The sequence below is a fragment of the Lontra canadensis genome, unplaced genomic scaffold (assembly GCF_010015895.1).
Source record: "Lontra canadensis isolate GAN:19392208 unplaced genomic scaffold, GSC_riverotter_1.0 scaffold132, whole genome shotgun sequence".
Taxonomy (NCBI): Eukaryota; Metazoa; Chordata; class Mammalia; order Carnivora; family Mustelidae; genus Lontra; species Lontra canadensis.
In genome coordinates, this window is record NW_022631126.1 from 2,059,884 (window position 1) to 2,087,471 (window position 27,588).

Sequence of the window (27,588 nt, forward strand, 5' to 3'; positions counted from 1 at the left end):
CATCGGGGTCGAGAGCCCCTGCTCTCCTCCTCCGCCCGAGCGGCTCTGCTGAGAGCCCATGGTTGGGACACGCTCATTTTGAGTTCCTGCTCAGCTTGCCTCTTAGCTGTCCTACCCTTAGTCTCTGGTGGCTGCTCATTTGAAATTGAGACTTGTCAGAACATGTGACCCCGGAAGTGCCTTCAGACCCCCCACGGATCCATGCAGCAGCTTGACTGCAGTTCTTCTCAGTCCAAATATGGCCAGTTATTTAGACGTGGGGAAAATGCACCATCGACAGGCAGTCTCTAGGGAGCCCTAACCTCCTCCCCTAGTCTCTTCACTCCGCTGTTCAGTCAGGGCTGGGGGCTGTTAATTTGCTTTTAATATATTTCTGGAACGATATTTTGAATTATTTGTTCCCTTTTTCCTTAGCATAAATAATTGAAAATCGATTGTACAGTAGCATGAATTTATAGGGTATACTCAAAATTTGGGTTTTGAGCCAGCTGGGAAATTCCCTTCAGTTTTTCTGAATCCCATGCATTTGAAGAATGTTGAGCCAAGATGTTTGAGGAAGTAAATTTACGAATGTGACTTGGAGGGAAGCAAGGAGAGTAGGAGATACAGTTACTGATCTTTTTCTTTTCTTTTAAATTCCTTTGTTAGGCATCTGAAGAAGCCTCCCTCAGGGCATTGGAAAGTCTGATGACAGAATTTTTCCACGATTGTACAACCAATGAAAGAAAACGTGAGATAGGTAAGTGAAGTGTTGAGTGGATAAGAGTCACTTGGGAGGAAAAGGCCCTAGTGAGGAGGAAGGAGTTTGCGGCCTGCACTGGTCAAGCCTGTTTGTTTCCCCTGGAATTCTTGCTCTTTTTGCTCTCATTTTGCTGTTCGGTGGCATCTGCAAATCTAGCTGTGCAAGGGCTGTGGTCCACAGGGCCCACTGTGATCCACAGTGATGGCTTTTCTTCCCTTTGGCCAAGTGTGGAAAACCCCTCCCACTGCTTTGTTCTTAATATGAGCAATGTTGAACTTCTATAAAAGAAGCCTGTGACTATTAATTTAAGACAAACAAAAAACAACCTCAAGAAAGTTCAAAATGACATGATTTCAGTGTATGGAAGTCTCGTCCAGACCTTACCTAGTGCCCACAGATCCTTTAACTGGTATTTCCTTTGGGGGCTTCTTGCATCTTTTTCCTTATCTCTGCCATTGTCTCTTCCGTTCTGCAGGTTTTGATGAATAAAGGCTTCAAACAGCACAGAGATGTAGGTATAGTTATCTTAGGTCTTCTGGGAACCTTAGTGCTTTGTAGAATTTCCTTTTGAATTTCATATTCATTTACATGAACAATATTCATTAAAGCATATTGTAAACTACAGTGTGTATTCAAGAGTCCGATCTCTGCCTCAGAGACATGTTGCACTGTATTCCTGGAGTAATCTTTTTTTTCCCCTCTGAGTCCACACTTAACCCCTGAACTTCAAAACAAGAAATGTTTCTTCTCTATCCCATCCTAAAGGCTTTTCCCCTCAGATGTCTGACTGCTCTGTATGGACCTCATGTTCATTGCCTCTGGAGAGGGCTTTTTCTGTCTCTAGGACTCTTTGGTCCAGAGTTTGACTGGAGTCTGGGTTTCCAGGTGGCCCTACCTTGTCCTGTAGTCCATTTTCTCTTGCATTCTTCAAACACATCAGCTCCTGGTAGCTGTAAATTTCTTACTCTTTTTTCTTTTTTTTAACTTTTTTTTTAACTTTTAAACTTGGTCATCTCTTTTAGGCCTGCCTATACCTAGGCATGCCTTATGCATGCCTATCTTTTCTGAGGGAGTATACTGTAGAGAACTAGAATATTTGTAAACAGAGGGATGCTGACGGAAGCTGAACCCAGTAGATAATCAGGCATCTCTCAGTACTCAGCTGGGCTGACCCTACTGCCTCCCGAGTGATCTGTCTTCTCGCTAGTTTTATGCTACCAGAGTACCTTATACTTACAGTAAAAATACCACTGGTGATTTTTACCAAAGCGGGTGAAGGATCTGCCCGTTACATCAGTCTGCTATATCCCAACACTAATAGCTTTGAAGTCCTATTTTTAGCTTATTGAGATGCTTTTGGTTTTTCTCTTAATTTTTTGGTTTGTAAAGCAGCTATTGCTCACTTTCAGTGTTCCTGAATTAAAAGTGGAACCTCTGAACTAAAATCGTATTCTAATCTGATTTAAAATAGCATTAAAGGGGCGCTTGGGTGGCTCAGTGGGTTAAAGCCGCTGCCTTCGGCTCAGGTCATGATCTCAGGATTCTGGGATCGAGCCCCACATGGGGCTCTCTGCTCAGCGGGGAGCCTGCTTCCTCCTCTCTCTCTCTCTCTCTCTCTCTGCCTACCTCTCTGCCTACTTGTGATCTGTCAAATAAATAAATAAAATCTTTAAAAAAAATTAAAAAAAAAATAAAATAGCATTAAATAACCAGATAGTACAGATGTCTAATTTGAATGCAGGCTAACGGGGATCCCTGGGTGCTTGGCTCTATATGGTGGGTGTGTCTCAGTTCAGTTCTCTTTGTATCTAGTCTTTGGGGCTTTGTCTGAGTGTGTGGGCTGGAACCACTGGCTTCTTTTTTGATATCTTGGGTAAACTGAAGGCTTTCTCATGGCGAGGTGGGAGAAAGGAAGGAGGCCTTTTATTACAGGGGCTCTACCCACCCTCCACCAAAGGCATGTTGTCAGTGCTCTAGAGATACAGCTGTTTGCAGGGAAACTTGGAGGACAATCAGGTCGTTTTCACAGTGGAGGAAGCCAGAGCCTCAAAGAGGAACAGTGATCACCTGGAATGAGACCCTCAGAGTTCTGGCCAGAGTCATTCTCTCTGGTTCGACTCCTGCTCTGGGAGTCTTACAGACTTTTACTTAGTTGAAAGAGTAGGCCATCAGCTTTCCTCAGTGGGATTTTCAGTGAGGCTGTAGAGTACTAGCCGGGCAGTGATTTTAGGATTAGAATGGGCTGCTGTACTTCCTGCTTTTCCTAGAATCTGTTGGGGTTGTTGACGAGTTGTTGTTGTTGTTGTTGTTTTTTCGTAAGATTTTATTTATTTGACAGACAGAGATCACAAGTAGGCAGAGAAGCAGGCAGAGAGAGAGGAGGAAACAGGCTCCGCTCTGAGCAGAGAGCCCGATGTGGGGCTCGATCCCAGGACCCTGAGATCATGACCTGAGCTGAAGGCAGAGGCTTTAACCCACTGAGCCACCCAGGCACCCCGGGGTTGTTGATGTTTTATCTTTTTACTCTTTTACGAAGTTTTTTTTTTTTTAATTTTTAAATTAATTACTTTTTTATCCTCTTAAATTTATGTTTATTTTGATTTTTAAAATTTTTACCCCTTTTGTGTTGTATTCCATGACCAGAGCAGCAGGTCAAGGTGACTAAGCGGTAGTGTGTCTGGAGACGTGGTGATAGACTCTTAGCGCTTGCTATCTTGGGGTTCTGGCTGATGCTGCCAGCCGTCTAAGGAGGAGGAAATCATTTCTAACTGATTTGATGTGGACTGGGCTGCTCCTGGCAGCTTCCAAGCCCATGATTGCTACTGTGATTTACAGACTGTTTTTGGTGTGGTATTTTAAAATAAAACCAAATGAAGACCAAATAAAGAGAATTACCCATCTTTAATTCTCTTGCATTTTCCCTGCCCTATACTAATAAGGTTATCCTTAATATTTTCTTGTCCTGCTTCCCTAGCTATCATTTTATGTTTGTGTGAACAGTGTGAGTCCTAAAGAAATATATATGGCCGGTACTCCAGAGGAAACAAGTTAATAATTAGCCATCATTCATAAGGTGAAATGATTTTTTTTTTGAAGTGGTATTTTATAACTGACCATACTTAGGTTAAGTGAGAACTTTTTTTTTTTTGAGGAGGTAGGGCAGAGGGCAAGGGAGAGGCAGAACCTTAAACAGGCTCCACTCCGAGCGCAGAGCCTGACATGGAGTTCCATCTCACAACCCTGAGATCATGACCTGAGCCAGAATCAAGAGCTGGATGCTTAACTGCCTGAGCCACCCAGGTGCCCCAGGTTAAGTAAGAACTTTAACAGTGAAAGTTTCTCTGCCTAAACAAGTGCCCATAGGGTATTAGACCGTAGATGGCCAAACACACTATCCACGCTCGTGGTCACGTTAGAGTCAGAAAAATGTACAGTCTTTCCTTTCTACCTCGAATACATGGTTGGATTTTTCTAGTGTTTTGGGGTCAGTCACATGATATGGAGAAATATGTGTTTAAAAACTAATGAGACAGGGGCGCCTGGGTGGCTCAGTGGGTTAAAGCCTCTGCCTTTGGCTCAGGTCATGATCCCAGGGTCCTGGGATTGAGCCCCACATCGGGCTCTCTGCTCAGCAGGGAGCCTGTTTCCTCCTCTCTCTCTTCCTGTCTCTCTGCCTGCTTGTGATCTCTGTCTGTCAAATAAATAAATAAAATCTTAAAAAAAAAAAAAACCCTGATGAGACACCTTAGCCTTGTGTTGATTTCATGTCCCTCATAGCCTTCTTTTGTTGCTATTTAACTTTTCTAGAGGAGCTTCTCGATAACTTTGCCCAGCAAATAGGAGCCTGGAGACTCTGCCTTTATTTCCTCTCCAGCACCAGGAATGACTATGTCATGATGTATAGTTTAACGGTGTTTGAGGTAAGTTGTCAAACGACTTTCTGCTGTTTGGAAAAGTATTTTGTGGTCACAGTGCCAGGTTGTTGACATTGGACTTCAGCTTCAGTGTACAGATGGCTGGGAAAGAATGGTAGCTCAGCTCAGGGGCTTCCTCCCACACACGGTCTCTGTCAGGATATCCTGGGGCACCTTTCCATCTTCCAACCCAGAAAGGTGAGATGGGGCTGGGTTGGTAGGTAGGTTGTTTGTGTTAATATGCAACTTTTCCTTCCATGTTGTCATTTAAAAGAGAAAGATAATGAAAGAAAAACACTTTGGGAGGAGAGATGGTACCCATAATACCATTATCCCAACCACCAACATTTTCATTTATTTCAACTGTCTTCCAGATTTTGTCTTTCTGTGCACATTTTTAAAAACCTAGTTATAATCATATAGCTCATAACACTAAGTGGTTATACCATTATTTACCAAGCCATTCTCCTATTTTGAATATTAGACTTGTTTTTGTCATTTTTGGTGGCCATTAGAGACAATGTATAATAGAAAGTTTTGCATGTGGAGCCCTTTGTTTCTGTGAAATTATTTAGCACATCTTTCCAGGAATGAGAGTATTGTATTACAGGGTTTAAATGTTCCCGGTGCTCTTATTGCCAGTTTGCCCTAAACCTTTGTTTAAAAGCAGGGTTTTTTGTTTGAGATGATGTAGCTAACTATTGGATGAAAACCAGCTACTTTTGTTTAGAGATGGTTAACTTCAAAGATGTGTATTTGTGTTTCAGAATCTGATCAATAAAATGTGGCTTGGGGTCCCATCTCAAGATAAGATGGAAATCCGTAGCTGCCTGCCCAAACTCCTTTTGGCTCACCACAAAACCTTACCTTACTTTATCCGGAACAAGCTCTGCAAAGTTATTGTTGATATTGGCCGTCAAGATTGGCCCATGTTCTACCATGACTTTTTTACGAACATTTTACAGGTAAGGATATACCTAAGGAATACTCATCTCATAAACTGTTTGATTGTAGAAGTGGTTATTTCCTTCTCGTGAAGATGAGTTTTAAGATCAGCATTTTGGAACCATAGTAGAGAGTTCATTGTAGGATACATGAACTCATTCACTTAACTTTGCATTCTTGAGACATGTTGTACCTTTGTGCAGTGGCAAAAGAGGGGGGAGAACCCAATCCCTTTGTTAACTTCTTGTGAGATTTTATTCAGCAAAATTTGAAAACCTGTTAGGTACTGTTCCAGGTGTGGGGGTACAGGGGTGAGCAATAGTTTTAATTTGGTGGGGGGAGCAGCTGTGCAAACAGTAATTATCCAGCACTGTGGCTGATGACGGTGTGGAGGTGCGTGTGGAGTTCAGTGACGGCGGAGCATTCAGCCTTTAGGAACTGACGTGTTCTCAGCGTTGCTGGGTGAGGTGTGAGGCGGTGGGGTGCTGGAGTAAATGGCCAGGTTGATGGGCTGGGGCCCGGCCAGGAAGGGCCTTGATTCTGCAGGGGCCTTCAGTTTGTACTTCATAGTCCTTCCTTGGGAGCTCATGAAAGGTGTGTAGAGGGAAGAACACACAGCCACATTTTTGTGCTGAAAAGACAGCTCTGGAACAGTAGGGGTCTAGATTGCAGAGGGGTAAGGCTAGAGCCCTGAGTGTGAGTGAGATAGGGAGGACCTGGCCCTGAGGCCTTTCTGGAGGGTGGAGATGGGGCACTTAGGAGACCCAGCCAAGAGGCTTTGGTCAGTGCGGGGTGGTAGGGGTGAGGGAAGGGGGGTTTCTGGCTCTGGTAGCCGATTTTCCAGGCCAGGGGTGAAGGGAGAGGAAATGGAGTTGGGTAGAAGACGGGGAGTTCAGTTTGGCAGAAAACGCATTCATGGTTTGTGTGTTCTTTGGATATCTAGTGAGACTTTGAGAACTGTAGATCTGGGGCTCGGGAAAGAGGTCTGGCCACAGGTCAGGATTTGGAAGTCATCAGAGTAAGGGTGGGACCTAAAAGCCAGGCAGAAGATGCTGTTGTTGTTCATTTGAATCCTGACTGAAGTTGGAAACAGTTTCATGTTAATGAGATAGTTGTGGGTATGCAGGAAATGGGTATTATGTACAGTTTATAGGAATAAAATTCTCTGAAAATCAGTGTCTCAGTGACTATAGATAGGTTCAGGACATTTTCTAACATTCTGACTGCTCTCTCTGCAAGGCATCTGAATGATGGGACAGCTAAGAAAAAAAATAGTATCCTTATTCCTTCTCTCAGATTGCCTCAAAGTGGCACAAAAATTCTTAATTCAAAAAAATTTTTTTTTGGTTCTGTATAGTGATCCGTTTATCTGGAGATTTTTTGGGTTGATACTGCAAAGGAGATTCGTTGATTCAGTAAGGTATTTGTTGAATACCAGCCATGTGCTAGATATCTGGTGGGGATAAAGTAATGAAACAAAAACAGTGTCCCTGCCTTTGTGGAACTTACACCCAGTGGGCAGACATCCATAAACAATAAATAAGCTTATAGGTAGTTATAAGTAAGACGAAGAAAATTAAATCCAGAGTAAGGAGAAAGAGAGAATGCTAGGGGGTGTCATGTAGCTGGGATGATGATAGAAAGCTTTTTTGAGGAGCCGCCATTTGAGCAGAAGCCTAGGTGGAATCGATGGAGTGAGCCATGTGGGTATCTAGGGGAACAGCATTTGCGGCAGAGGGAATAGCAGTTGCAAACACCCTGAGGAATGGCAAGGAGGCTAACGAAGCTAGAGTGGTAGGACCTAAAGTGAGGGCTCGCTCTGATACACTTCCCTTCACTCTGGGATGAGGACAGTTGTGGTGACTCTCATCACCCTCCTAGAGTGGGAATGCATTCCTAGGTGGGCTAGTGGCATGTCCCCTGAGAAGAAGCAGTGGAATGTGAGCCTGAGACGAGTGGTCCTAGCAGCAGCAGGTGGGGAGGAGCTGCGTTTCCACCCACCTGGGGTCACTTCCTTTGATGGAGAATAGACATTTCCTGTCTGCCCTTGAAGTATAATTACTGGTAACAAATGACAATTTGGAAGAGCATTTTTAGGTGAAGTGCTCATGGAGTTTAAAAGGGCTAGTTTTCTTCCTCTGTTCACCACTTCCCTCTTTCCACCCTTCATGCTTACCTCATGTAGCCTTTGTGACTTTGAAACACTCCACAATGGAAAGAGCGCTGGAGAGAGCATGTGCGTTTGGGGTCTGTGTCCATTTTTGTCACAAATCATCTTTGATTTTAGCAACTCCTGGCCCTTTGGGAACCTCTGTTTCCTCCTTTGTGAAACAAGAGGATTGGACAAAGTGATCTCTAAAATCCTTTTGGTCATATTTTTTGTCCTATTATTCCCTCCTCATTTATCCATGAGATAAATAGCAACATAAAAAAAATGTCAAGAATAATGGTGTTCAGTTTCTGACATTAAAAAAAGAAAAAAAAGTATTTATTTATTTATGTATTTATTTGAGAGAGAGAGAGAGCGCGCAAGCAGGAGCAGGGGGGAGGGGCAAAGGGACTCCTGACTGAGCAGGAAGCCTGATGCAGGCCCTGTCCCAGGCCCCTGAGATCATGACCGGAGCTGAAGGCAGACACTTAACTGACTCAGCCACCCAGACATCTCCAGTTGATGATGTTTCTGATGATGATGATGATAAAGTAAACTTTACTTTAGTGGCAAACAAAAGCAAACCAGTTCTGGAGTCAATTTCACCATCCTATGTCTTTTTTTTTTTTTTTTTTTTAATTTATTTTTTATTTTTAAAAAATTAAAAAAAATTTTTTTTAAGATTTTATTTATTTATTTGACAGAGAGAGATCACAAGTAGGCAGAGAGGCAGGCAGAGAGAGAGAGGGGGAAGCAGACTCCATGCTGAGCGGAGAACCCGATGCAGGGCTCAATCCCAGGACCCTGAGATCATAACCCGAGCCCAAGACAGAGGCTTAACCCACTGAGCCACCCAGGCACCTTCGCCCTTCCCCCCCCCCCCTTTTTTTAAGTAGGCCCCATGGCCCTGTGAAGCTCATTGTGGGGCTTGAACTCACAGCCCTGAGATGAGCTGAGACCTGACCTGAGCTGAGACCAAGCGTCAGTCACTGAACTAGCTGAGCCTTCCAGGTGCCCCATATGACAGTCCTTTGAATAAACCATCTAGAAAGGTTTTTTCTGACTCAGTTCCATCATGTTCTGCTTGCTGTATGGGATGCAGAGTTGTTTGTTTTTGTTTTTAACTCTGTGTTGGTTGGCTGGGCATCTATGCAATTTATGCCATCATTGTGACCACATACCAGGCCAAGGGGAGTTGATTTTGGGCCCCAGAAGGACACTTGTAGTTCTGTGTATTGGTTATACCCTTTGTAGCCACTGGAGCAGGAAGTAGTTGAAGTCGAAACTGACCTTTGCTTCCCCTTCCCCCCCCAAAACAGAAGACCAAATATCATACCTTCCTAGAGTCTGTTCAGATTCCTGAAATCTGCTGAGCTGGACCTGTGGTCACATTGTGCTTGGGACCAGAAAATGAAAGGGCAAGCAGCATAGAAAGAATTGCCATTTCGTTTCTGATACGGTGGTGTAGTAAAAATCATTGAACCTTTTCAGAAGCTCACACTAAGAACCTGAACTTCAACCTAAAAGTGTTTATTCTCTGTTAAAATAAATTCCCAAGAATGATCTATGTTACGAGCATAAATTATATATGTGAAGATGGTAAAGAGAGACAGTATTTTACTAACAAGTCTTCTGGACACAAAGCTAAAATAAAATATTTGATCCAGTTGTTCTTTCAGGTAAAGAACAAGTTTCATTTTCAGTTGGTTTTTTGCCTGGTCATCTTCCTTTTTTCCAAATGAGAGAAAGGGCTTTCGGCTGCATTTTCCATAACACAGGAATTTTTTACTTCCTACGAGCACAGAACTTTTCCTATCTACAGGGAAATGTATTGTCAAATGGAATATATGGCATTCCCAGCCGAGAGAGTAAGAATGAGGGCTTTTGGGAAAGATAGAGATGAAAGAGGTAGAGGAGAAAAACAGAAGAAGGGGGTGGTGGGGGAGGGAAGTAATGGAACTCTTTTATTTATTTGTTTGTTTTATTATTTTTGTTTTGTTTTGTTTTTTCAGATTTTTATTTAAGTTCAAGTTAGTGAACATACCGTGCAGGATTGGTTTCAGGAATCGAAATCAGTGGTTTATTCCTTCCGTACAATGCCCAGTGCTCATCCCAGCAGGCGCCGTCACCCTAAAGTATGAGTTGGTAACCCACAGGCCTCTGGAAGGAAAGAGATGCATGTGAAGGGCCAGTTCTTTATTTGGTAAAGAAAAGTTGCTACAGGGATTTCTTGTTCTTTCCGTCCTGCATCTTCTCACGTTAGAAGCAGCCCAGACTTGTAGAGGAGGGCAAGAAAGCCTGTGGAGGCTGTGTCTACAGTTGTCGCCTTCAGGAGAGTTGATGCAGTAGACAGCAGTTTCAACACGCCGCCCGTGGCCCCTGTTTTCACGTCATGCTGCTCCTGAGGGCGGTTGAATTTATCCTGAGTTCCCGCCCGTGAAGGCATTTCCTGCTCTTGCGGATGAGCTTTCCCTCCATCCGCAGCAGGGAGAGCTGTGTGCAAAAGAAAGGCAAGTGCCCTGTGCTGCTTCAAGTGGAGGAGAGGTGTTCTGTCCCGCTGCAGTTCCCTGTGCCCTCCGCCTCCCTCATTTTGTAGATTGAATAAACAAAACAATTTATCGTTCTAGTTAAAGAAGTTGGTCAAGTGTTCCTTCAGTCGTGTGCCCTTTTTAAAAGATTTCGTTTATTTATTTGACAGAGATCACAAGCAGGCAGAGAGGCAGGCAGAGAGAGAGAGAGGAGGAAGCAGGCTCCTCTCTGAGCAGAGAGCCCGATGCGGGGATCCCAGACCCTGAGATCATGACCTGAGCCGAAGGCAGAGGCTTTAACCCACTGAGCCACCCAGGTGCCCCCGTGTGCCCTTTTTTAGAGTGTAGCCTGTAAGTCCACAGAATTTTAGTGGCAGCTTGCTTTTACCATTTCTGGAAACTGAAAAATGGTTGGTGAGTAATGCTTTCAATTTTGTGAAGTTGATTAGAAAGATCTAAGTAGTGTTATGCTGTTGAAGGGGTACCTTTTTCTGACTCTTGCTTAAGGCAGCTCTTAGAGCACAGTGGATAGTGCAGGTGATAGAGTAAAATGTGTGACATAGGTATTTGTAAAATCGTAACCGTTGTCGATGACGAAGTCATGGGTGAGTGATGTGTAGGCATGTTTCCGCTCTACCACATGCTTAATCTCAAACTTCCGTGAAGCAGGCAAAGCTTGGAAATGGAGGTATCGCAAATTGGTTTACACATTTCTCTGTCACTATTACATCAGTCTGGGCAGAGTCACCAAGGCTCTGTTGGGAAGGTAGACGTGTAAAAAAATTGTCATGTTAGGTGTAAAAGAGCATCATGTTCATGGTTAGAACCTTAGTCCTTTGAGATGAGAAGACACTTTGAATGGCTACAGAAGGAACTGAAATGGACTGCAGAGTCCTGAGTGATGTGGCCCGTGCCGGCGAGGCTGTACCATGGAGGGACTGCTAGGTTTACTGTTTCCCCTGTCCTCCTGTACCCTTGTCGGCTGGACAGCCTGCTCAGAACTTCCTTTTGCCTGCAGTTGATCCAGTCCCCCGTGACAACCCCCCTCGGGCTGATCATGTTGAAGACGACGTCAGAAGAGCTGGCTTGTCCCCGTGAGGACCTCAGCGTGGCTCGGAAGGAGGAGCTGCGGAAGCTGCTGCTGGACCAGGTGCAGGCTGTGCTCGGGCTGCTGACAGGTGAGCAGTGTGGCGCTAACGCTCTGCCATCTCGAGCAGTCACTCTCGTGACTGTGGCGGAGCCGAAAAACAGAACACGGTGTGGGCTGCCCGTGCCGGGCGCGGTGTCCGGCCTGTGGTAGGACCTCTGAACGTGCTGGTGACCTCCTTCCTTTACTGTCTTCATGGATTGGCCCGCCAGTCACATCAGGGATGTGATTGAAATGCCAAGCGCTGCCTTCTCAGGAAGGTGGGTGGCAAGCACCTTATTAAAAAGGATTTGAATTTAAGATCAGAAGAAGCCAGAGGAGAGGAGGATGGGAAAGTTACAAATTTTGTGCCGCGAAGGAAGACCAGGTGTAGCATCAGCACGAGGTGCGTTAGGCTGTAGTTTTAAGTAGTGTTTTCTTCATCATCTTGTCTGATTTTTTTTTTTAAAGATTTTATTTATTTATTTGACAGACAGAGACCACAAGTATGCAGAGAGGCAGGCAGAGAGAGAGAGGAGGAAGCAGGCTCCCTGCGGAGCAGAGAGCCCGATGCGGGGCTCGATCCCAGGACCCTGAGATCACGATCTGAGCCGAAGGCAGAGGCTTAACCCACTGAGCCACCCAGGCGCCCCTCATCTTGTCTGTTTTTATCAGAGCCTCGTGATGGCGTGTGGGGAGTAGGGTTAAACAGAAAGCAAAAGCAAACCGCAGAAGGGGGCGGAAGGTGGGGTGAGGGTGGAGTGCGGTGGCTCTGCCTGGCCGGGCTGCTCTTGAGGAGGTGCAGGTGCAGCCCAGGACCCGGGGCCCTTGAGTGTGGAAGAGGGCCTAGGCTTGCTGCTTGAAGGGGTGTTGTAGTGGAAAAAGCCTTTTTATCTCCACTTCCTCTGCCTGGCTTTCCTCTTGGATGTCTAGGAACTTTTTTCTTTTTTAGGGGTTACAGAAGCGCATGACATGCAGTGGGCACTTAAAATCGGTGAGGAATGCTTGATCAAAAGTAAACTTGTCATTTGCCCCCTGTCCTTCCCCACATTCCTAGGGGGAGCCCATACCTCAGAGCATTTATTCAGAGCACATTCTCTGATGCCCCAACTAGAGGTCATATTTCTGCACTCGAGGACCATGTCTGATACCTCTATGTCCTACTGTGCAGACATTCAAATGTTTAAAATTGGGATTAGTTCACATCGCACAAAATCCACCTGTTTACAGTGTTCCACTCGGTGGTCTTTAATATATTCATAAGGTTGCACAACAATGATACCATCTCATTCCAGAACATTTTCCTTACCACCTTCCCCCCCACCCAACCCCCAAGCCGTTGGCAGCCACTTATCTTTCTGTCTCTATGGATTTTCCTCTTGGGCCTTTTTATTTAAAAAAAAAAAAAAAATCATACAATATGTGGCCTTTTGTGTCTGGCTTTTTTTTTATAGTGTGATACTTCAAGGTTCACCTATATTATAATACTAAATATTTTGAAAACACATTATTTTCAAAAGCATTTGCGGTCCATCATCTTAGGTGGTAGGTTCTGTAAAAAGATACAGAGAGGAGTAAAACGTAGTCTCTGCCTCTAATATGGGGGACTAGAGGGGACTAGGGTACTGGGATGCTGGGGGGAAAGACAGACAGCTAAAACGGGTGTGTTAGGAGTTACAGTAGAGGGCAGGCAGAACTGAGCGGACAGAACTTTCTGGGAAAGATGACAGCTGGGTGTAACTCTGAGGGACAGATAGCAGCCGTCAGTCTGGGGGGGAAGGTCAGGTTTGGAGGGAAGGAGGAGAGCAGGGCAGAGGTTGGTGTGGAATGAGTAGCGCACAGTTGAGCGTGTGCAGCTTGTGTGGGGGCAAGGCCGGATGGGCCAGCAGAGGCCCGAGGCCGAGGTCCTGTGGGATGGAGCCGTTGGCTGGGTGAGGAGCGTAGCAGGAGTAGCGGCTCGTATTTGGGGCATGATAAATGGGATTTGGACCATCCCAGTGGTGGTGTCCAGGAATGTCCAGTTGGACATACAATGGAGAGAGGGATGTTTAAATACTGATGTTTGATCAGAGATACAAGATCGTTTTTCTCGGTCTGATTTTCATAGGTTAGGCTTCATTTCTGTCTTAAACTCCGTTTCTCCTTTCTTGATAGGTATCTTGGAGACCGTATGGGACAAACACAGCGTCACTGCTGCCACCCCCCCGCCGTCCCCGACCTCAGGAGAAAGTGGTATGGTCTGCCCACCACAGATGGTGTTCCTCTTTTTAAATCAGTTTGGGGTCTCGATGGGGTAGTGATTGCTACCTATGCCAGATACAGATGCTGACTCTTCCTTGATCTGTTTTTGGCCTTTCTGCCCGTGTGTTCTGAGGAGCTAGCTCTGCTTAGTTCTTCGTAAGTACCTGTGCTTTCTAATACACTTTGAACAACTCATGTTGTTTCTTCCTCACCTGTCAGAAAGAGGACACCCCTGATTGTCTTCATCCACCTCCATCCCCTTCAGTTTAGAGCTGGTGGCTGTCCCTTCTGGCTTGTTTTCTTTTTTTCAGATTTCATGGTGTATTGCTCATGCTGGGGTTGGCATGTGCCTGTGGGCTTGACAGGTCTGCTGTGCAGGAGCTGGTTGGCTTCCTGAAGGAGGAGCGGGGACGGGGAGGAAGAGAGGGTGTGGAGAGTCTTCTTCCCTACGGGACTCGGGGAAGATGAGATCAGCGTGCAGTAATCAGCATTGACTTTACATCAGTTCCGAATAATTTGGTCAAGCGTGGGCATATTTGCAGGGTCACTAAGTCGTTTACTGGTGGCTCATTATCCACAATTACAGTGATACCTTTTTCAAAAGTCAAAGTGCATTTTGCCTAAAAATGGCTACTTTCAAGGATAGATAGAAAGAGGAAATTGTGTCTGAGCAGACACTTTTAGTTTCTGAATGCTTGTGTATACACTGAATGATCACAGATGCTTTTCAAGTAGAGTATGTCCTGTGGGTTGCACATACTTCTTCCTCTCCTGTAAAGGTTGGTGGGGCTGATGAGAATGATTTCCCCATCTTCTTTACCCCAGGAAACGGGCTGTTGAAATCAGAAACCTCCAAGCCTGCGCTGTTTCATGTAGCCTGTTGTTGTTAACAAGCGGAAGTTCAGATTCTTGCAGAGCTGCTGTGGAGCTGAAAATACAGCGTGACGTTTTGAGGACAGCTCATAGTATACTAATTTATTCCGGGTTCCACTTATCGTACTTGGATTAAGAGCTGTTAGAGAGTCATTTGTTAGACTTGTTAGAGTCAACACTTTCAGTTTGAGAGTGTACTAAAAGCCGACAGGGATTTGAACTTTATTTGTACTTGGTAACAGACTTTCATTTTCAATGTGGATATTTGCGATGACTTAGCAGTTCTACATTTTGCAATACCTGATGATTAAAGAAAAAAATCACAAATGAGGCAGAGCTTTGATTTTTTTATGAGCTCAGGCTCTGGAATCTCCTGCAGTATGGCTGATCTTAAAATGTGTCATTTTGCTTAGACACTAGTTTGCAAAAGAGTAGTTCTGTTGGATTGGATTTGGTTTTAGGTGAGTGAACACTGGCTTAACGTCCATTGTGGAGTTACCGCAGTTTGAACTTGTTTCCCAGAGATCATTTTCTGGTGCCAAAGGCCGTGTGTTTTAGTTGGCTTCGTTCAGCTGCATGTGCTGAGCAAACTCCGTTTCTGCTTTGATGGAGGCCAGGTTGGGGAAGATCAGATAATACAAATCCAGAATAGGTGCCTGCCTCTCTTCTGCGCCGCTTAGGTTTTGTTGGTGAGGTGAGGTGAAACGCAGTGTGAACGGACTTGACATTTCCATACAAACAAAACCTGGAAGTGTGGTTCGTACTTCTTGAAAATTGCCTCTTAGGCACCATTAAAGCATTTTTCAAGTCTTGAGTTTTAGTATTTGAGAAAGGCAAAATAAATGGAGACTGTTGGGGGCCTGGGAAGTGAAGTAGGCTTTTAAGCTGGCGCACTTCTCCTTAAAAAACAATAGGCTTACATGTTCACGTGATACGCCTTTTCTCTCTTTCTGACAGTTGCAAGCAAAGCTGTCAGGTCCTGTTCCATTATTTGGACAGTGCTGATGATTTAATTAACATTTATTTTCATGGTTTTGCTCAACTGCCTCTGCGCACTGAAGTCGCAAAGTGAAGCAGGAGAGCTTGTAGGAGGTTGTTTAACTCTAGTGACCGTGAGCTCACTGTTGTGGACGAAGATCTTAGTGGGGACAGGAAACCCAGTGAGTAAACCAGATACTCGGTCCGCCCCGCTGCCCCGGCACTCTGCCCACCTCTCTCTGCCCTGCCCGAGACCCCATGCAGCTCTCTGGCAGCCCCGTGGCTTATGGCGTTTTTTTCCTCATATGCTTTCTGGTAACATCGTTTTTGGTCTGAGCTCTTTCAAAGAACAAAGCCCAGGAACTAGTCCCTGCAACGGCCACTCTAACATTCTGGATGTAGAAAAAGCTTTGAAGTGCGCTTGTGGTCTGCTTCTCAGAATACTTCCTCAAATTGTTGCTTTATCTTTTAAACTTGCCTCACTAGACCAGAATCCTGTGAAATAGATGATGGTTTTATCTTTTGTTTACAAACTAGGAAACTGGGGCTCATGGGGGGGCGGAGTCCCAGTGCTGGTGTCAGAGCAGGGACGGAAACCCTTCTGAGCCTAGGTGCCTGGCCTTCGCCCCAAGTTTGCTTTCTCCACCACTCTCCCGGCATCTGCCCGCTGCCTCCTGCCCCTGGTTTAGAGCCCTGTCTCTGCCACGTGTTCTCTGTGCCTTCCCTGACCGCTGGCCTCCTGGGCTGTGAAAGGAGAGGAGGGGTCCTCCGAGGACTGAATGGGGGAAGCCGTGGCCATGCCCTCTGCATGTTGGGGCTGTGGCTTCCTGCTGTACGGGGGCAGCTTCGGCTCTCTTCCTTCCTTAACCTCCTCTTGTCCTCACTTCTTTTTGCTTGGACAAGTGCGGGGGCAGGGAGGAATCAGTGAACAAAACGAAATGGTGTAAATAACTGAGATTCTGAGTTTGCTCTTGTTCTGTGATAGAACTCGAGAACTCCTGACTCCGTGGCACATTCTGTCGAGTTTGGGTCTGTACGAATCCTGGCACTGGCAGGTTTCCGGGGAGCTAATTGACGGAGAGTAGTTTATACCTTTCTGTTTTCTCCCGGACTTGGCGGATTGCAGATCTTTATGCTCTTGACAAATCTTTTCACATTTCCCCTTAGAAGCCATGTGTAGGAAAATGGGGCTGGGGAGGGCCACTCTGCTCCCGTGAGCTCATTGTTTCCCTCAGACTCCTTGAATGGAGTTTCTCCCCATTCTGCTGGACTGAGGCTACAGTGAGATCCCTGGTTGTCACTTGGGGCAATTTTTGCCCTGTAGGGGCTATTTGGCAACACGGAGAAATAATTTGGATAACGTAATGACAGAAGAGGGTACTACTGGCATCTCGTAAGTGGAAGCCATGGGTGCTGCTAAGTGTCCCTCGACACGCAGGACAACGAAGAAGTCATTATCCTGGCCAAATGTCAGTTTGTAAATGTAGAACTGAATAGAAAACATGAAATTTTAATACTTGAAAAAGTCAAAAGGCCAAAGGGATCTTTGCACAAATGCTTAACCCGTCTGGGTGGCTTCCAGTTGAGTAAATGCACCGGAGTTGTCCGCGACCTCTTGGCAGGGCTTGCGTACACCGCCGGAGCCTGGCCCAGTTCAGAGCAGCTGAAGTTGTCCTCGGGCTTTCTAATCCGGGGGGTGGCCTCCTGCAGAGGTAGCTTGTTCCAGCTTGCTCAGGTTTGCGCTGGAAAGCTGAAGCGTGGAGCAGAGTGGCTCTGTTCTGTGGGAATTCCTTCCCACTTTGATTAAAATAAAATTTGTGAAAAACTCTTTGTAACCTGCTAAAAGACTGGAACATTTAAAGTTGAGTAAAATCATTTTCTTCGAGAACAGTCTTCAGAGATTCTTGTTTTGAGGGGAGAAAAATAATAGGTCATCTTATCCACCTCAATAGTTTGTACGTTTGCGTCACCCTGGTCAGTATTTGTCCTTGTGCCCGTCTGTATCTTTGTGAAGTTGTGGTCATGGCCTACATGGCTGTTTTACTCAGGACTTCGGACCATGCATATTTTTCTGCATTTAAATATTAGCTCTCTTCCAGATCACTTTTCCTGGCTGCATGGTCTTTCTAGCTAACCTGCTTTCTGGAAAGAAGCATAGGCTTAGGGGACAGACCTCGGTTTCTGTTTCAGCTCTATTTACTAGCTGAGGAACATGGGGGAAATGCTTAATGTGTCTGTATCTTAGTTACTCTAACAATTTTTAAATGCGGGTAATAATACCTACCTTAGAGCGGTGAGCATGAAGTGAGAATATGTAAAGTGCTTAATGCAGCACGGAGCTGTTCGCCACATAATTATTATTGTTGTTTTGCTTCCCCCCTCCAGCCCCCTCTTAGCAATCCTACTCTGGAAAAATTCTTCTGAGCTAAAGAGTAGGAACACCTTTTTTGTTTTGTTTTCATTTTTAAAGCCACAATTTATTTCTACTTAAAAATGTTGAAGAGACTTTATAAATAGGTTTCGGGGCCCAGAAATGTCCAGGTTTAATAGAAGATCATACTGAGACGGTGTCTGGTCGTTTCTCCTTTGCTGAAGCCTCCATTTAATCCTGGTTAATTCTCTACCCCGATAATTCTTCTAGTTGGGTAGTGGTGAATTGTCTGACTCCGTCATCTTCTGTAAGTGGTCCCTGGTTCATGAATGATGAGAAGAGCAGTACCAGAAACCGTCACTTGTCGTTGAATGAGAGAAAGTTGCATATGACTCCATATGACTCAGGTGGACAGCCACCATAGCCATTTAAAGATAACCTTATTGGGGCGCCTGGGTGGCTCAGTGGGTTAAAGCCTCTGCCTTTGGCTCAGGTCATGATCCCAGGGTCCTGGGATTGAGCTCCGCATCGGCCTCTCTGCTCAGCGGGGAGCCTGCTTCCCTTCCTCTCTCTCTGCCTGCCTCTCTGCCTACTTGTGATCTCTCTGTCAAATAAATAAATAAATAAAATCTTTAAAAAAAATAAATCTTATTAATCTCATAACAAACTGGATAATTTATGTGCAGATTATACTTGAACATCCTTCTTGCGTTATTCTTTGAAACTAGGTTCTCTGATTATCAGCGTGGGTAGCTGAGATCATGATGAGTCTCATCCAGTATTAAATCAGCTCCTTCAGGGCACCTGGGGGCTCTGTCGGTTATGTGTCTGACTTGGCTCAGGTCATGATTTCATGGGGCTGTGGGATTGAGCCCATGTGGGCTCTTCTGTGCTCAGTGGGGAGTCTGCTTAAAGATTGACTCTGCTCTTCCTCTCAAATAAATAACTAACTAAATAAAATCTTTTTAAAAAAATGTAGCTCTTTCAGAACAGAAGCCAGGAAACACCTCATAAGATGCCAGGGGACAGCTTTCTAATTTACTTTTAACGGTGGAAATTAAACTGCTTATTAATAAATCGCAAATCCTCATTTTAATGGCCAAGGAGATGAAGCTGAGAAAGGTTAACTAATCTGTTCGTGTTCATCACGTAAGGCAGGAGTTCGCAATAGACCTGGGGGCCCTGGAGGTCCCGCAAGCCCTTTCAGTTGTCCCAAAGGTCAAATACATGTCCATAAAAATACTAGGACGTTGTTTGTCATTTTTGCTCCTTCTCTCATGAGTATACTGAATAAAACTCATTCAGATCCCACATTACAATTAACCTTTAAGAGATGACTACTAGTAGAATTTTTATATCATATTAAGGAACAGCCGCAGTCACCTAGGAAGGCCACAGAAGCGCTTCCGTCCTTGTCAGTTTCATATCTGCGTGAAGCTGTTGTCTTCGTTTACTTCAGCGAAAACAGCATATTGCAGCAGATTGAAGCAGATGAGAGAATCTGTCTTCTTTTAAGCTAGACAGACATTACAGAGATTTCCAAAAATGTACAAACAGTGCTACTCTTCCCACTTATTTTTTTGGCGGCAAAATGCATTTTCTTTATTTAAGAATATTTTATGCTACCATGTAATGTGTTTAAGTGAAAATTTAAAAATTTGAAGTATTCAGAAACTTCAGTTTTAATTTCTACGTGACGAATGTGAACAGAAATCACCTGTATAAAGAAGAGTTCTTTGGCAGCCTCAGTAAGTTTTAAGAGTATAAAGGGGGTTCTAGGGCCAAAATGTTTGAGAACTGCTGCTATAAAGCACAAAATACAGTGTATAAATGTAGCCAGTATTCCATCATCCAGAAATAACACCATTCCAGGTGCCTCTTTATATGTAGTGACAGAGAGAGTAAGCTAAATAAAAAGACAAAGTGGCATCATATCCATTTTTATTTTTTTATTTTTAGTTTTTTTAGAGATTTTATTTTGAAGTAATCTCTATACCCAACACGGGGCTTGAACTCATGACCCCAAGATCAAGAGTCCCATATTCTTCTGACTGAGCCAGCCAGATGCTCTCCGTTTTATTTTTAATAAAAACAAATTGTAGTTTCACTTGAATTTAATGGGAAGTTTTAAAATGAAAGGAATAGCTTTTTCCACAAGGAATATTAGTTTGTAAAAGGTATCTCTAGAATTAAGAAAAAGAAGATGAAAATCCCAGGTTCTTACTACATGTTTTAATTCTAGCCCATGTATTTTGAGACTTCTTGCTTGTGAAAGAAGAGTCAGCTAGCACACCCTCTGAGATTTCCTCCATATGTTTAGTCTTCATTCTATATTTAATTCCGTTCTTGCTCTAGTCCCCTTGCTACAGCTGCTCCATTCCTTAATTCTTCGTTTTTATTTATTGCTTTATTTGCATGGTTTCACTATTCACTCTCCTGCTTAAGAAGAGTTTGTGGGGTGGCGGTGGGGGTGGGGGGCCTGGGTGGCCCAATTGGTTAAGTGTCTGCCTTTGGCTCAAATCCTGATCCCTCTCCCTGCTCAGTGGGGATTCTGCTTCTTCCTCTGCCCCCGCCCCCCCCCCCCACCCCCCCCACACCCATGAGTAAATAAAATCTTTAAAAAAGGAAGAAGAGTTTGTGGGCAATATATTGTTTGAGTTTCTGTGTTTGAGAAGATTGTCCTCTTTCTTTGAACTCAAAGGAGAGCTTTGGGTTAAGTTATTCCTGCCCCAGCACTTGTGGACACAGTACCACTGTTGTCTGGCTTCTTGCGTGCTATGGGGAAGTCTGAATGTGGATTTTTCTCCTTTGTGTATGTGGGGTTTTTTGGCCTACATTTCTTCTTCATTCCTTAATTAATTAATTAATTAATTTGACAGGGAGAGACTCAGCAAGAGGGGGAACACAAGCAGGGGGAGTGGGAGGGGGAGATGCGGACTCCCCACTGATCAGGGAGCCTGGTGTTGGACTCAATCCCAGAACCCTGGGATCATGACCTGAGCTGAAGGCAGATGCTTAACTGACTGAGCCACTCAGGTGCCCTACACTGATAAATTAATAAAAAAGAACTGTGATGAATTCTGCTTATAAACAAATTATATGTTTTCATGAAAAATATATTCTCCAAAGGAAAAATTCACTGAGCCCTGGGAAGTAAGAGTAGCTTTATTTTACATTTTTATGGATCTCTTTAATATGGAGTTTAATGAAAGATGGCTTTTGCGTTCTCTCTGTTGTAGGTAAATTGGTTTGTAAGAAACTCGATAGTATGTTAAGAGCTCTTTGTATTTCCAGGTGACTTACTGAGTAACCTGTTGCAGAGTCCTAGTTCAGCCAAACTGTTGAATCAGCCAATCCCCATCCTTGATGCGGAGAGTGAGTATATCTGTTCCCTGGCCTTGGAGTGCCTGGCCCATCTCTTCAGTTGGATTCCTCTGTCTGCCAGCATCACCCCATCCCTCCTAACCACCATCTTCCACTTTGCGCGCTTTGGCTGTGACATCCGGGCCAGAAAGATGGCATCAGTTAACGGCAGCAGCCAGAACTGTGTGTTGGGTCAGGAACGCGGCCGGCTTGGGGTCCTGGCCATGTCCTGCATCAATGAACTCATGTCCAAGAACTGTGTGCCTATGGAATTCGAGGAGTATTTACTACGTATGTTCCAGCAGACTTTCTACCTCCTGCAGAAAATCACCAAGGATAACAATGCTCACACGGTGAAGAGCAGGCTGGAAGAACTCGATGAGAGGTAATGAAAACAAGTGTGGAGTCGGCCGTGTCCTCAGAAGGGCCGCGACTGTTTGTCACGCTGTGCTGCTTAGTGTCTGTAATCCTCTTTGGTTTCAGAGTGTGGGGCTCCTGACGAGGAACGGACAGGTAGGTGTCTGCCAGTAAGTCTGAGCTTAGCCAGAAGGGCTAGGGTGGCTAGGGGGATGAGACGAGCTGGGAAGGTGACTGTGAACTGTGTAGGTGTGTTGTCTTTTCCCCCCTCTGCCTCCTGTCCTCCCTTCCGCACCCCACACCCCGCCCCATCCTCACGATTCGCCTGCAGGTCTCAGGTGGCGCAGGAGCCAAGTCTGCTGCTCGTGCGTAGCCAGGATCGTGAGAGGAGGCCATGGAGGTACAGGAGCTCTAATCCCCCCCTTTTCACTTGATGTTGCCCATCAGTTTTTACTATTTGACTTCTCCCAAGTGAAATCGTGCGGTGCAGAGAGGAGAGGTGTTACTGGGAGCTTCCCGCAGGTGGCACACTTGCATCCACAGAGAGGGGTGTGAATAAGGGCACGTGTTAACATAGCACACACTTGGGTTTCTTCGTTCCCTCCCCTTGAGTAGAGCTGAAAACGACCTTGCTCTTCTTTCCGAAGTACTCCAAAAGATAACCCATCACGGTTCTCCGAGGCGTCATTCTCTGGATGATGTCATTTGTCTGTCCTACAGCTTTCAATGATGCGATGCTACCACTGTGTACCAGAAAGAGGGGAAATTGGAAACTTACATTAGAAGCATCATACTGACTATTCAGAGACTTCCAGGTGGATAAATCGTATTGAGTTAGGAAATATTCATAGGTTGCCGGGCAGCTAATGCTGCTCATGTTTTAATCCATCTTCCTGGGCTTGTTTTTTGTTGTTAAGCTACACAGAGTTAAGGCATTTTCCTTTTTCTTAGAGTAAATAGCAGAATATAAAGTGAAGTGCTTAAAGACCACCTTAGTGCTTTTTAAATTTAACAGTTTTATTAAGGGTTTTCTAAAGTTAAAAACGTGGATTCATAAGATTCTTTTGGTTTGGTTCCCTGTAAACAAGCTTTGTGTGAAATTTTCTTTGTATAATCACAAAAGAGCTCATGACCCTGTATGGTGATACATTGATTTTATTTCTCATTATTTCATAATTGCTTTCTCTATGAATGCAAAGGCATCAGTATGCAAACACACAATTTTATATCCTTTCTAGCTTTGGTTGAGAAAGGCTGTATTTTCATATGTTAACAAGAAGTCCGGCTGCCCACACCAGCCGTCAGGTATCCAATGCTTTGAGTTTTACTTGTAGCACAATGTTCTTGATGGCTTGCATCGGGCAGTAGAGAAATGTGGTGTCAGGTTGTCAATGTCACGCTTTTGTTACGTGTAACTTCTGTGCTTTTGGTTTTATGTTTTAATCCTGTGCTTCCTCTTAACCCTGAGAAAGCTGAGAGGTGCCCGGAAGCAGAAAGGTGACCTGAACAGTACTGTGTGCTTGCTCGCCAGCTCTTGGGCCCCTGAGCGCTAGTTCTAAACAGCCACGTCCATTCTCAGCTGTTTAGGAGCTTCCGACCCAAGGCCTCTGCTCCTCTTCTCCTCTGGCATCTGTTTCTAACTTTCCACTGCTCATTAGCACCTGTACCAGAAGGTGGGCAAGGGGAGGAAAACGAGGTGAAGTAAATCTAGAGTGTCGGCTTCTGAACGGCCCTTGTCTGTACGCATCAAAAATGGGACTGGAGGTTAAAATCAAGGCAGTGCGCCCTTTCCCCAAGACTTCCCTTTACTTGATGGGTAGCAGGGAATCAAGCATCTTCTGGTAACAGCTCTGGACAGCCACAGCAGAAGAGGGCCTGACAAGCAGAGCGAGGCAGGAGGCGCCGCCTCTGGAGAATGCATGGGCCAAGGCATGGAGAGAAGTCTCCTCGCACCTGACTCTCTGAAAACTGTTGATTTGGATGCCTGACTGTGCTTCAAGGCCTTGGTCCCATGATCCACAGAGACCGCCTTTATCCTTACGAGCAAATGAATGGTTTTCGTTTTTGTTTTTTTAAGCTGCAAAGAAGCTTACACATCACGTGTTAGCTCCTAGCGGAGGTCAGATAGGCGGGCGGGCCTCCTGCAGGGTGCTGGGTCCCAGGAACAGTACAGGAGGGGACGTTGGATTTATTGGCCGATTTGCTCTTCCAAGGAGTAGTCTTTTGCTCTCCCACCTTTATTATTGCATAATCCTTGCTTTAAAAAAAAAGAAAAAAAGCTTTTTGCAGTGGTGATTGTCAGAATTGCCTGTGGCCAATAATTAATCTTTGACTAAGGCCTGTAGTGAATCTTTATCTTTGTTTATTGGTCTCTGAAATATGATTTATGGAGGTATGTCCATCTCATTTTCTAATCACCTTTTGGTATCGAGGGGCTTACAATGACAGTTTCTGAAACGTGAGAGTGATGGTGTGCTGTGCGTTCAGTAACAGCAGTCTCTTATCCTTGCAGCTGCGACCCACACTCCTCTGGGCAAAGACACTGTGAATACACATGAATGGGGGAGTCCCTGTGCTGTGAAAGGAAAGAGCACTGGCGTGGGAGTGGATGGGGTCCCCCTCTGCCGTGAGCTGGCTCAGCAACCTCGGGCGGGTCACTGTATCTTCCTGGGCCTCATCTGCCCCATGAAGCACCAGACTCAGTTGTTCCCGAGGCCTGTCCAGCTCGGGCAGCCCGCCTCCCTTATTTTTGCTATCACTTTCAGAGTGGACTGGGATGGACTTGTGTTTAATTAGCCACTGGGAGCTGGAGGGTGGGGGGAAGAACAAGCATCAGGTTGTAAGCCTGAATATACATTAAGTGGGTGCCATGCCTTTGGTCTACTCTTATTTTTGCTTTTGTTCTTAGCTCATTCATTTTCATATTTTGGCCTCCTAGCAAAGCCAGCCAGCCTTCCAGACTTGCCACATTGAAACAATGCACACGCTCTGTCCATCGACTTTTTAGTACCGTTTCCTTTCACTTGAATTGGGTCATAACCTGAAGGGCTAGAAACTGTGAGAGCACTAGTTTATAGGATGCCTTAATGGATAGTGTCTGAGGATTAAAGTTGCTTTTCTGCTATGTTTCAGGTGGTAATGGAATGAAGGGTTGCCTGACCTGTAGGTAATTGTTGCAGGCCTTTATATTTTTAACTGAAAATATATTTTAAATCTGTATAGTTTTGTACTGAAAGAAATTTGGATTGAATTTGAATTTTCTTCTGAGGGGGTGGCTGGGGTTCCAATTGTCACCGTTCGCCTTCCTGTCTTACGTAGCTACGTAGAGAAGTTCACTGACTTCCTGAGGCTCTTTGTGAGTGTCCACCTGCGAAGAATCGAGTCCTACTCCCAGTTCCCCGTGGTGGAGTTCTTGACGCTTCTGTTCAAGTACACGTTTCATCAGGTAAAACACCAGAACGGCTCATCCTGCCCACCCCCCAAAGTCTGCTCTCGCTTTCAGGGGAAAGAGCTGCTTTATTTCTCACACATTTATATGATGCTTACCTTGTGAAGATTGACACAGCTATCCTTTCTAACAGTGCTTTGAGGTGGGTATTACTGTCTCCATTTTCCAGATAAACTGAGGCACAAAGAGTAACTTGCTCAGGGTCATACGATCAGTAAGTGGTGGGGTCAGGGTTTGAACTCAGAATCTGTATTCTTAACCATGTTTTGCTGGAGAAGCAAAAGATGCAAATAGTCTGAAATTAGGGCCTTTAGTTCTGTAACTGTCACTAAAACTTTCTACAAGGAGATTACGAGGAGCGAAGCTCTTAAGAGTGAAGTTTTGGTGGATCTGATTTTTGCCCCCATTCAACAGGTACTTTTTGAGCTTGTCTTGTGTATCAGGGGTTAGGTACATAACCCTCGCAAGCAAAGTCTGTGCCTTTATTGAGTTTACATTTTGTGACCCAGTGTCTTTTTATATATATGTGTGCGTGTGTGTGTATTTTAAAAGCTTTACTGAAGTAAAATTTACATCTTAACGAAATTCACCCATTGTAATCGTACAGTTCAGAGATGTTGAGTCAGTTCATAGACTTGTGCAGCCAGTTGGGCTGCAGACATTTCTGTCCTACCCTATCCTGCATGTGCACGTGCGTGCGTGTGTGTGTGTGTATGTGTGATTTATTTCTTAATTCCAGTAGACTTAGTGCACAGCATTAATTAGTTTGAAGTGTACAGTGTAGCTATTCAGTTGTTCTATACCTCACTCAGAGCTCATCCTTTTGTGAGTGTCTCTAGAATAAGGTTTTTTTCTTGAAGTGTCACACACACAGAAGTGCACAGATCATACATGGACAGCTTGATGAATTTTCCCCCACAAACAAGCCCACGTCACCACCACCTCAATCAAGAAATAGAACATTACTGCCAGTCAGTACCCCCACCCCCAGCGCCCATATCCCGTCCCAATCACTTCCCCTTCACTTCTCCCTATATGTTATCCAACTCTGCCTTCATGTCCCAGATTCGTTTTGCCTGTTCGAGCTCTTTTCTAAACAGAAGTATCCAGTATGTATTTGTTCTGTCTGGCCTTTACAGTCAGTGTCCGCTGGTGAGATCCGCCTGTGTTGTGTGGGGCCGTAGTTTGCCCTCATTGCTTTATAGTAAGTCATTATCTGCAAGTCCATTCCACAGCTAATTTGGGCTGCTTTTGGGTTTTTGGTGATCATGAGTGGTGTTGCTGTGGACGTTCTCATGCATGCTTTTGGGTGTCCTTCTCCATGAAGCTCTTTCTGTTGGTGTATCCTGGTGATGACATTACTGGGTCAGTGAGGGCATGTGATTTTGTAAGTAGATGGTTTGGGTAGTTTATTTTTTTATTTTATTTTTTAAGGTTTTGTTTATTTATTTGACAGAGAGAGACACGGCGAGAGAGAGAATATAAGCAGGGGGAGTGGGAAAGGGAGAAGCAGACTTCCCATTGAGCAGGGAGCCTGATGTGGGGCTTGATCCCAGGACCCTGGGATCGTGACCTGAGCCGAAGGCAGACCCTTAATGACTGAGCCACTCAGGCACCCCTGTTTTGGTAGTTGAAACCACTAATGTTGTAGCTTAAATGAGGCTGGAATAGAGACACGGGCCTAGGCTGGGAGGGATGTGTGTATGTGGTGGAGGGTACAGTGGTGAGCTAGGTTTCCTCGGGGCACGTAAAATTAAGCACCCCCAGTGGGTAAGGGTGACTTGTTCCTGGGAGCAGTGGGGAGGGTGCAGGTGGAGGAGGACCTGGGTTGAGGATGTGTCAAGATGTCTGGTAGAGGGGCTGGTGGGCGCAGAGCTAGAATGGCAGCACGCTGAGCTCACCAGGCCTGAGAAGGAATGGAGGAGCTGACGAGATGGGGGAAGGGTGAGGAGGTAGGCCAGAAGCACTCGAGGTGGGAACAATTTGAGAAGGATCCAGAGAGATGCATCCAGGGGGCCAGGAAGAAAGGATTTGGTAGACACCTTAGAGTAAGTGTAGCAGATGAAAGAGATGAGGCGCCAGTGCAGAGGTCAGGAAGAAGGGGTTTATTTGGGAAAATGGAATAAAATGTTTCGCTCTTTTGCTCTGTGTGTGAAGTTTTCTATCTGCCTTTTATACGCAGTATAGAAAAAAGCTAAATAAAAGTGTGGTTTGGGGTTTTTTTTTAAGATTTTATTTATTTATTGGCAGAAAGAGAGAGAAAGTGTGTGTGCATGAGCAGGGGGAGGGGCAGAGGGAGAAGAAGCAGGCTCCCCGCTGAGCCTGGAGCCCAACGTGGGGCTCGATTCCGGGACCTTGAGATCATGACCTGAGCCGAAGGCAGATGCCTAATCGACTGAGCCAGCCAGGCGCCCCTAATAGAAGTTTTAAAGTATGCAGCTCTTACACCTGCTTCTTTGGACCTGAACCCAACGAATAGTTCTGTGTTTGAGCTCTGGTTATTTCTATGAGGTCTGTGTCCTCGGACCAGTCTTCTTAATTTCCTTAGATTTA

The 27,588-nt window shown here is 45.1% G+C and overlaps 1 protein-coding gene across 3 annotated transcripts in view; it reads left to right on the forward strand.

The window, feature by feature from the left end:
• The window catches only part of XPO6 (exportin 6), a 101,296-nt gene that overhangs the window by 30,807 nt on the left and 42,901 nt on the right, over positions 1-27,588 (forward strand). For all 3 annotated transcript variants that reach the window (XM_032842671.1, XM_032842670.1, XM_032842673.1), the window contains exons 2-8: positions 649-739; positions 4,550-4,662; positions 5,424-5,621; positions 11,297-11,456; positions 13,559-13,636; positions 21,162-21,615; positions 24,906-25,032. In XM_032842671.1, the coding sequence (XP_032698562.1) occupies positions 649-739; positions 4,550-4,662; positions 5,424-5,621; positions 11,297-11,456; positions 13,559-13,636; positions 21,162-21,615; positions 24,906-25,032 (1,221 nt within the window). The remainder of the gene's footprint in view (positions 1-648; positions 740-4,549; positions 4,663-5,423; positions 5,622-11,296; positions 11,457-13,558; positions 13,637-21,161; positions 21,616-24,905; positions 25,033-27,588) is intronic.